This window comes from Hemibagrus wyckioides, linkage group LG12 (genome assembly GCF_019097595.1).
Source record: "Hemibagrus wyckioides isolate EC202008001 linkage group LG12, SWU_Hwy_1.0, whole genome shotgun sequence".
Taxonomy (NCBI): Eukaryota; Metazoa; Chordata; class Actinopteri; order Siluriformes; family Bagridae; genus Hemibagrus; species Hemibagrus wyckioides.
The window spans coordinates 12,916,050-12,927,075 of NC_080721.1; the positions used below are offsets into that span (position 1 = coordinate 12,916,050).

General features: G+C 43.5%; 1 protein-coding gene across 1 annotated transcript; it reads left to right on the plus strand.

Annotated features, from left to right (window-relative positions):
* Nucleotides 1-354: 354 nt before the first annotated feature.
* On the plus strand, nucleotides 355-5,533 carry LOC131362931 (cysteine protease atg4da-like). The gene is made up of 11 exons (XM_058405280.1): nucleotides 355-488; nucleotides 965-1,186; nucleotides 1,287-1,370; nucleotides 1,507-1,680; nucleotides 1,753-2,050; nucleotides 2,544-2,605; nucleotides 2,961-3,097; nucleotides 3,177-3,255; nucleotides 3,451-3,527; nucleotides 3,946-4,065; nucleotides 4,158-5,533. The coding sequence occupies exons 2-11, from the start codon at nucleotides 997-999 to the stop codon at nucleotides 4,329-4,331; spliced, it is 1,395 nt and encodes a 464-aa protein (XP_058261263.1). The 5' UTR covers nucleotides 355-488; nucleotides 965-996; the 3' UTR covers nucleotides 4,332-5,533.
* Nucleotides 5,534-11,026: the final 5,493 nt, after the last annotated feature.

Below are 11,026 nucleotides of genomic sequence, written 5' to 3' on the forward strand. Positions count from 1 at the left end.
ATATTAAAAAAGTCATTAAAATATTGATTAAAATATATATATATATTTATATTTTAAATATATTTATTTTAATAAAAAAAAATAATAATAATTTAAATTAAATATAATTTTATATTTATTCATATTTATATTTATTAAAATAAATTAAATGTAATTAAAAAATTTTACCTGATATCACTAAAACCAATAAACACGCCAAATTATATATAAATATATTTTATATAAAATATAAATTTTAATATTATATTTATAATATATGTTATATATTATTATAATATAAATTTTGACCTTTATTCGGATCACTCTGATTGGCTTGCTCGACTGTGACGTAACCTTTTTCCAGCCAATCAGCTGCGTTGCTACATGATGTACAAAGTAAATAGGAAGTGAGAGATAACTGAAAGTTTTGGTGTCAGTAATGTGGGAGATGTTCAGCAGGAGTGCTCTGATATGGAGGAATAATGATTAATATTACAGATAAATACACGGTAAGTGTTTAATAACGTCTCTAACAGCGGGGGAATAAATGTCGGTCACTCAGCTGCGTTATTAACGCTACTAAAGTCAGGGGAATGAATAACGCTGTGGAGCTCCAACACTACAAACTCCTAACCTTATTTTACTCCATTTTATTTAATTAATCATCTACATATATTTTTATTTAAAGTAATATAGATGGAAATGTTCTACTTTGATCAAGAAAACATAGTTCAGTTTAGAGTAGGGATAACAATAAGCCGTCACGTGCGCGCGCGCGCGCACACACAGTAAGAAAGGTTGTTGATGCTGGCCTCTAAGTTTGCCATGGTGAGAGAGAGAGAGAGAGAGAGAGAGAGAGACAGACAGACAGAGAGAGAGAGATGTTCTACTGTGATAAAGAAAATAATGTTCATTTTCACACACACACACACTACTATCAGTAATTCCAGCTGAAATAGAAAGGTTGTTGATGCTGGGTTCTCAGGTTGCCATGGTGAGCAGGACCAACAGAGCGACATGATGACTTCTGCATGCCCTGAAGAGGTGAACTCTACAGAAGACCTGGAGTCGTTTGAGTTCGTCTCGCACCCTGAACCTTCAGACCACACACACTCCTTAGACCACACACACTCCTTAGTGGCAGTGAAGGATAAAGCCAGGCTGAGGAGCAGGCTGGTGTCGGCATGGAACAGTGTGAAGTATGGAGGTGTGTGTGAACCTGCACTGAGGTTTAAACATGAGACAGGAGTGTAGTAGTAGTGTGTGTGTGTGTGTGTGTGTGTCTTAATGAACTCTGTGTGTTACAGGTTGGACTTTGAAAACTAAATCTCGTCTGAGTAAAACCTCTCCTGTGTGTATGCTGGGTCACACATACCACCTGAGCTGTGAAGGTATTTATCACCCCCACACAGACACACACACACACACACACATACACATATACACACACACTCACTCAAACAAACACACATAAACACACAATTTTCTCAAATGTTTATCCCTATGATCTGTGTGTGTGTGTGTTAGATGAGAAGCAGCTGTTCCGGTGTGTGTTCTCATCTCTATTCTGGATGACATACAGGAGAGGTTTCTCCTCTTTGCACGGATCATCTCTGACCTCAGACAGTGGGTGGGGCTGCACGCTGCGCTCCGCCCAGATGCTGCTCGCACAGGCACTCAAGCTACACACACTGCCTGCAGGTATGCACACATTCACACACAATCTCACACACACACACACACACTCGCGTGTTCATGCTCTCCTGTGTTCAGGATGGAAGTGGCAGGGAGCTCATCACCAGACCAGGGACGACCTGGAGCTCAGACGCTCTCGACCCCTTATGCTGGGATTGGGACGGAACCAGAGGGTGGGGCAGAGGAGGCGGAGTGAGGGTGCCATACTGGATGTGGATGAGGATGGGCAGGAGGGCGGACACCGGCGTCTAGTGGCGTGGTTCGGGGACACGCCGTCTGCTCCTTTTGGCCTGCATAAGCTGGTGGAGTTGGGGCGGTCGTCGGGGCAACGGGCAGGTGACTGGTACGGTCCATCAGTCGCCTCACACCTGCTGCGGTAAGACACTGTGTCAGTGACCATTAGTGTCCATTTCTGCATTCCTCTAGTGTGTACTGCTGTTAGTGTGTGTGTGTGTGTGTGTGTGTGTAAGAGAGAGAGACAGAAGACAGAGAGACAGAAAGAAAGAGAAACAGACAGACAGAGAGAGAGAGAGAGAGAAAGATAGAAGACAGAGAGAGAGAAAAAAAGAGACAGACAGAAAGAGAGAGAGAGAAAGATAGAAGACAGAGAGAAAGAGAGGGACAGACAGACAGACAGAGAGAGAGAGAAAGATAGAAGACAGAGAGAGAGAGAAAGAGAGAGACAGACAGAAAGAAAGAGAGAGAGAGAAAGAGAGAGAGAGACAGACAGACAGAGAGAGAGAGAGAGAGACAGACAAATAGAGAGAGTCAGAGAGAGACAGACAGAGAGAGACAGAGAAATGAACAAGCAAAAAAGACAGAAACAGTGGTTTTGTGTGTGTGTGTGTGTGTGTGTGTGTGTGTTACAGAAAGGCAGTAGCAGCGTCTGAACTGAGTGACCTGGCTGTATATGTTGCACAGGACTGTACAGGTGAGTTACACACTGCCACTACACACCTGTCCACTGAGGAAGACCACAGAAGAGAAGAGTTTTATTATCTGAGTATGAAGCTGTTTATAAAGTCACTTCTAGGAAAGGAGAGAGGAAGTGAAGAGAAAGGAATTCAAACATTAACTAACACACACTACAGCACTGGTCAGTTCTGCGTTCTGGTCAGAAGGTGTGAAGTCGTTTCCTGCAACAGCAGCATTACAGTAATGCACTTGTTCTAATGTTGTAGTGTTTCTATGGCAACGGCTCATTTTACAGGAACTTGTAGAGCAGAAGTCCACTACTTCACCCTGAAATAGTGTGTGTGTGTGTGTGTGTGTGTGTGTGTGAGAAGTCTATGTAGGAGATGTGATCAGACTGTGTGGAGCAGGTCAGTCTGAACTCTCCACCAGATTCCACTCGGTCATTATCCTGGTGCCCGTGAGACTTGGTGGAGAAACACTCAACCCTGTGTATATCCCAGATGTGAAGGTATAAACACACACACACACACACACACACACACACACAAACAACCTCTCGGTGATGTCGTCTTTGCTCGATCCTTTAGAGACTGCTGGAGCTGAAGTGCTGTGTGGGAATAATCGGAGGAAAGCCCAAGCACTCGCTCTACTTCCTGGGGTTTCAGGGTGAGTGAGAAATATCTAGTCTTCCTGATTGAGACACAAACGGACCAGCAGGGGGCGCTAAGGTGACACGTATGCATGTTTATTGCCTTGTTGAATTTCTTTTTCTCAGATTCCTGATGTCACATGATCAGAGAGCTGATCTCAGACCAGATAAACACACTCTGTTCTTTTTTTTTCTGTTTCCTGTCTAAGCAGATGACCAGCTGCTGTACTTGGATCCTCATTTCTGTCAGGCTGCTGTGGATGTCGGTCAGCCCCACTTCCCTTTAGAGGTACAGAAATGCTTAATCAGCTTCTTTTCACTTCTTATACACAGAAAGTCAACCCAAGACATTGTCAGCAATTCAGGGAATATTTAAAGCTATAAAGACTATTTGAAATTTAAAAAGCAAGCTTCGGATGATGGGCGTGGCCTTATATTTAAATGAGAAGGCGGCGAATGGAGGATGGTGTTGATGGAAAAAATGAGTCAGAACATTCACCGTTATGTGAAGTGACCTTTCGCTTTGACCGCTGCCGGACATGCAGCTCACGCTCTCTCGTCTAACTTCATCAGCACTGGAGTAAAACCAGCTAATTATTCCATCTGTGAATGATAAATCTAATCCAGAGAGAAAGAAAGGCTAGATAGTTAGCTGATTACTAGCCAGCGTTGCTATGGTTATCACGCATGCTACTGTGTGTTTGCAGTCGTTTCACTGTAAGACGGTTAGGAAGCTGCCGTTTCACCGCATGGACCCCAGCTGCACTCTGGGCTTCTACGCCAGGAGCAGGAGGGACTTCGAGACTCTCTGCTCTGATGTTACCATGGTAACACACACACACACACACAATCTTTCAATCCTGTTAACACTCCCCTGTCCCCAACCCCGCTGACGCCATCTTCACTCCTCCTCCCCCAGGCTCTCACCTCGTCCACGAACACGTATCCCATCTTCACCTTAGCAGAAGGCAGCGGACCAGACCAGCGCGAACAGCTGGAGCTGACCTTTGACCCAGAAGTACACATTCCACCCAAAGACAAAGGAAGACTTAAGAGTAAGCGCAGCAGCATGGATGAATTTGTGCTGCTGTGAACTCTCGCTCGGTCAGTCGCTGTTCATGGATCAATCAGACTGTTCATTTAAACACACTTCGTCAATCACAAGCCCAAGGTTTAGAACCAGCAGCTTAGAACCCTGAACCTTAAGAATGTAGTCATCAACCAGCAGCTATAAGCTTTAACTTGTGACAGCTAGTGCAGTTTGTTGTTAAGTAGTGACTATACAGTGATCAGGCATAACATTATGACCAGTGCCAGGTGAAGTGAATAAGACTGATGATCTCCTCATCATGGCCCCTGTTAGTGGGTGGGCTATATTAGAGCAGCAAGTGAACATTTTGTCCTCAAAGTTGATGTGTTAGAAGCAGGAAAAATGGACAATGATGAAGGGCCAAATTGTGATGGCTAGACCAAACTGCAGCTCTTGTGGGGTGTTCCTGGTCTGCAGTGGTCAGTATCTATCAAAAGTGGTCCAAGGAAGGAACAGTAGTGAACCGGTGACAGGGTCATGGGCGGTCAAGGCTCATTGATGCACGTGGGGAGTGAAGGCTGGACCGTGTGATCCGATCCAACAGACGAGCTACTGTTGTTCAAATTGCTGAAGAAGTTAATGCTGGTTCTGATAGAAAGGGGTCAGAATACACAGTGCAGGACGGGTCAGGACTATTTTGGCAGCACCAACATTATATTAGGCAGGTGGTCATAATGTTATGCCTGATCGGTGTAAGTGTCCAGCTAGCAACAGGAAAAAAACAGGAGCACTGGGGTGGAGATTAAAACATCTGGATCAGAAGAATCGTAAGTACAGTATTGTGATACACTTTTTTTTCCCCAGCACTTTCCATCCCTCCGTCCATCCCTACAGCACTAAATGTTCAGCTCCATATGATAGTAAGACATGCTGTAATCAAACCTCATCACCACTGCTGTAATTTTAGAAGTTCAAATTTATTTCTCACTAGGTGTGTGTGTGTGTGTGTGTGTGTGTGTGTGTGTGCTGATTTTCAAGTCAAGTGTGTATTTGTCACTACATATTTTTTTATCTTCACCTATAAATGATGAGAGTAATTATTATAATAATATTCTTAATTATTTTTGAAATAAAAACCAAATATTTTTTTAAAGAAAAAGCTAATAGATGATCTTTAGACATGTAGGAAATTGTTTTGTGTGTGTAATCGGATTTGTTAATAAACGGAAGTGAAAGTTGTGCGTCGAGTATGAGAAACGAGTGTGTGTGTGTGAGTGTGTGTGTGTGAGTGTGTGTGTAACTGGATCAGCGTTTGGCTCATGAGACAGGAAGCCTCTCCTCATGCCGCTGAAACCCGAGCATCTCTGAGCCTTCAGAGAGCGATCTGCTGTTCTGTTATAGTGTTATGACACCCAGTACAGGTTTACACCAACCTGTCAGTCCTGTCCATCTAACCGTGGAGCGGTTCTACACAGAACACACAAACATCATCTTTACTAAAATGCCTCAGTCTCTTGATGTGTGGAACAGAATCAGGTTCCTGTAGCATCCTGAGGTGTTTTATATTCCACAGCAATTTTGACAATTATTAATAAATGATGTGTCAGTATATAGAACTGTATTAGAACACATACTGATCAGTATATAGAACTGTATTAGAACCCATAGTGATCAGTATATAGAACTGCATTAGAACCCATAGTGATCAGTATATAGAACTGTATTAGAACCCATAGTGATCAGTATATAGAACTGTATTAGAACCCATAGTGATCAGTATATAGAACTGTATTAGAACCCATAGTGATCAGTATATAGAACTGTATTAGAACCCATAGTGATCAGTATATAGAACTGCATTAGAACCCATAGTGATCAGTATATAGAACTGCATTAGAACCCATAGTGATCAGTATATAGAACTGTATTAGAACCCATAGTGATCAGTATATAGAACTGTATTAGAACCCATAGTGATCAGTATATAGAACTGTATTAGAACACATACTGATCAGTATATAGAACTGTATTAGAACCCATAGTGATCAGTATATAGAACTGTATTAGAACCCATAGTGATCAGTATATAGAACTGTATTAGAACCCATAGTGATCAGTATATAGAACTGTATTAGAACCCATAGTGATCAGTATATAGAACTGTATTAGAACCCATAGTGATCAGTATATAGAACTGTATTAGAACCCATAGTGATCAGTATATAGAACTGTATTAGAACCCATAGTGATCAGTATATAGAACTGTATTAGAACCCATAGTGATCAGTATATAGAACTGTATTAGAACCCATAGTGATCAGTATATAGAACTGCATTAGAACACATAGTGATCAGTATATAGAACTGTATTAGAACACAGTGATCAGTATATAGAACTGCATTAGAACCCATAGTGATCAGTATATAGAACTGTATTAGAACACATAGTGATCAGTATATAGAACTGTATTAGAACCCATAGTGATCAGTATATAGAACTGCATTAGAACCCATAGTGATCAGTATATAGAACTGTATTAGAACCCATAGTGATCAGTATATAGAACTGTATTAGAACCCATAGTGATCAGTATATAGAACTGTATTAGAACCCATAGTGATCAGTATATAGAACTGTATTAGAACCCATAGTGATCAGTATATAGAACTGTATTAGAACACATAGTGATCAGGTGAGGCTGCACTTCACCATACACCTGAGGAAGTTGCTGAGGATTCTGCTTGGCATCTCGAATTTCCTCAGGGTTCTCTAGGAGAACAGACGCTGTGGAGATGTCTTCAGCAGGTATGTGGTGCTGTGAGACCACATGACCATCCTGAATCAGGAGAAGACCAAGGGATTTGCTCCCTCTCTTCACCTCTGTCTTGATAGTGTGTGATGCTGAGTCTTCAACACACCAGAATGAGGTTGGAGGTTGTGGTTATGATGCAGGGTGTGTTCAGGTTCTTCATTCCACTCGTTTCTTCTAATGAAAGCACACCACGTCATCACAACAATCCCAGGAACTCTTACACATGAACGTCTGAGGAGGATTTGAAGGCAGCGTGACGGGCGTGTACAGATCCAGGGTTAGACACTTCTGCAGAGTTCATGCTGCATTAAGCGCTGTGAGTTCTAAAGAACTCGGTCGGTTCTATGCTGTGGAACCAGTCTGATCAATTGACCCAACTTTTTGGCAAGTATTTGGTCCGAGTGTATGTTAGGAATGCTCTGAACTGCATTACTGCCTCACCCACTGGACTTTTTGCTGTTTTTTTTCTGTTCAGAGTTCAGAGTCAGCTCTCAGTTCTTAGTAAATTGTTTACATATTTGAACTGGTTCCCCTCAGTACCCAGCTAGATCAGACCGGTTCTGCGACTTCTTCTCCCTTCAGGGGTCGCCACAGCGAATCATCTCTCTCCACCTATCTCTATCTTCTGCATCCTCAACACTTACACCCACTAGCTTCATATCCTCATTTATTACATCCATATTCCTCCTCTTTGGCGTTCCTCTTTGCCTCCATCCTGGCAGCTCCATGTCCAACATTCTCCTACCAATATACTCACTCTCCCTCCTCTGAACATGTCCAAACCATCTTAATCTGTCCTCCCTAACTCTGTCCCCCAAACGTCCAACATGAGCTGTCCCTCTGATGTACTCATTCCTAATCTTGTCCAACCTTGTCACTCCCAAAGAGAACCTCAACATCTTCAGCTCTGCTACCTCCAGCTCTGACTCCTGTCTCTGTCTCAGTGACACTGCCTCTAAACCAGACATCATGGCCGGTCTCACCACTGTCCTGTACACCTTCCCCTTGATTCTCACTGAAATTTTTCTATCACACAGAACTTCTCCACCCATTCCAACCTGCCTGCACGCGCTTCTTTACCTCTTTCCCACACTCTCCATTCTACCTTCTTCACCTCTTCACCCTGTAATCTTACTGTTCCACTTCCCCTTTTTTTTCCACTTGTCATTCAAACACATGTACTCAGTCTTACTACCACTGACTTTCATTCCTCTTCTCTTCAGCACAAACCTCCATCTCTCCAGGTTTTCCTCCACCTGTTCCCTGCTCTCACTACAGATCACAATGTCATCTGCAAACATCATTGTCCAAGGAGACTCCTGTCTGACCTCCTCTGACAACTGGTCCATCACCATAGCAAACAGGAAGGGGCTCAGAGCCGATCCCTGATGCAGTCCCACCTCCACTTTGAACTCCTCTGTCTGACCTACAGCACACCTCACCACTGTCCTGCTCCTCTCATACATGTCCTGCACCTCTGACATACTTCTCTGCTGCTCCTGACTTCCTCATACAGTACCACAGCTCTTCTCTTGGCACCCTGTCATACGCTTTCTCCAAGTCTACAAACACACAGTGCAACTCTCTCAGACCATCCCTATACTTCTCCATCAACATTCTCAGAGCAAAAATTGCATCTGTTGTGCTCTTTCTGGGCATGAAGCCATACTGCTGCTCATAAATTTCCACTACCTTCCTTAACCTAGCTTCCACTACTCTTTCCCAGAGCTTCATTGTATGGTTCATCAACTTTATCCCCCTATAGTTGCTGCAACTCTGCACATCCCCCTTATTCTTAAAGATCGGCATTAACACACTTCTTCATTCCTCAGGCATCTTCTCACTCTCTGCCAAAATTCCACTGCCGCCTCTCCTAGACACTTCCAGACCTCCACCGGGATGTCATCAAGACCAACTGCCTTTCCACTTTTCATCCTCTTCAAAGCCTTCCTGACTTCATCCTTTCTAATCTTATCTACTTTCTGTTCCACAGAGTTCACCCCTTCTACTCTTTCTTCCCTCTCATTTTCCTCATTCATCAGCTCTTCAAAGTACTCCTTCCATCTCCTCTGTACACTCTCCTCACTTGTGAGCACCTTTCCATCTCTATCCTTAATAACTCTAACTTGCTGCACATCCTTCCCATCTCGATCCCTCTGCCTATCTAACCTGTACAAGTCCTTCTCTCCATCTCTAGTGTATAACCTAGTGTACAACTCATCATACGCCTTCTGCTTGGCCTTAGACACCTCCCTCTTCACCCTGCGCTGTAACTCCTTGTATTCCTGTCTATTCTCTTCAGCCCTGTCCATGTCCCACTTCTTCTTGGCTAACCTCTTCCTCTGAATACTCTCCTGAACTTCCTCATTCCACCACCAAGTCTCCTTATCTTCTTTCCTCCTTCCAGATGACACACCCAGCACCTTTCTTCCTGTCTGCTGTAGTTTCCCAGTCATCTGGCAGCACTACCTGCCCACCCAGAGCCTGTATCCACTTCTGTCTAAATTCCTCACAACATTCCTCCTTTTTCAGCTTCCACCACTTGGTTTTCTTCTCCATCTCTATCTTTGACCTCTGCTTACAGACCATCAGATTCATCCTACACACCACCATCCTATGCTGTCTGGCTACACTCTCTCCCACTACCACTTTACAGTCACTAATCTCTTTCAGATCGCCTCTTCTACATAGGATGTAGTCTACCTGTGTGCTCCTACCTCCACTCTTGTACGTCACTCTATGCTCCTCCCTCTTCTGAAAATAAGTGTTAACCACAGCCATGTCCATCCTCTTAGCAAAGTCCACTATCATCTGTCCTTCAAGGTTCCTTTCCTTAACTCCAAACTTGCCCATCATCTCCTCATCACCTGTGTTCCCCTCACCAACATGTCCATTAAAATCTGCTCCTATCACCACTCTCTCACCCGTGGGAATACTCTCTATCACCTCATCTAATTCACTCCAGAATCTCTCTTTCTCCTCTAACTCACAACCTACCTGTGGGGCATAACCACTAACAACATTCAACATCACCCCTTCAACCTCTAACTTCAGACTCATCACCCTGTTCGACACTCTCATCACCTCCAGAACATTCCTCACAAACTCCTCCTTCAGGACCACACCTACCCCATTTCTCTTATTATCCACACCATAATAAAACAGCTTGAATCCTGCTCCTATACTACAAGCCTTGCTACCCTTCCACCTGGTCTCCTGTACACACAGTATATCCACCTTCCTTCTCTCCATCATATCAGTCAGTTCTCTACCTTTCCCTGTCATAGTACCAACATTCAGAGTTCCTATTCTCAGTCCTACACTCTTACCTTTCCTCTTCTCTTTCTGTCTACACACTCTCCTTCCTCCTCTACTTCTTCGAGCAACAGTAGCCCAATTTCCACCAGCGCCCTGTAGGTCAACGGTGCCGATGGTGGTCGTTGTTAACCCGGGCCTCGACCGATCCGGTATGAAATTTAGAGTACTGACGATTCGCATGGTTAAATTTGGCAATGTTTTACGCCGGATGCCCTTCCTGACACAACCCTCTCTATTTATCCGGGCTTGGGACCAGCACAGAAGTCACTGGACTGTGACCGCCATGGCTAGATTAGACCGGTTCTGCGACTAAACAACACTATTTCTGTACAGATTTGCATACGGCAAATTCAAGTTCTGTAAGAATGGATTAGCACCTGCTCCAAAAGAACCCAAAGTGAGTAGTATGAACCCATAGTGATCAGTATATAGAACTGCATTAGAACCCATATTGATCAGTGGTAGAACCATATTAGAACCCATAGTAACCATTTTAGAATTGCATTAGAACCCATAGTGACCATTGTATAGAACTGCATTAGAACCCATAGTGATCAGTGTAGAACCAGATTAGAACCCATAGTGACCAGTGTAGAACTGCAGTAGTACACATAGTGACCAGTATAT

Bases quoted from the DNA above. Each gene is read 5' to 3' on its own strand.
- LOC131362931 (XM_058405280.1), top strand. From the start codon at position 997: ATGATGACTTCTGCATGCCCTGAAGAGGTGAACTCTACAGAAGACCTG. The intron at 2,051-2,543 runs GTAAGACACTGT...TGTGTGTTACAG, and splicing joins GTCGCCTCACACCTGCTGCG to AAAGGCAGTAGCAGCGTCTG. The intron at 3,256-3,450 runs GTGAGTGAGAAA...CTGTCTAAGCAG, and splicing joins CTACTTCCTGGGGTTTCAGG to ATGACCAGCTGCTGTACTTG.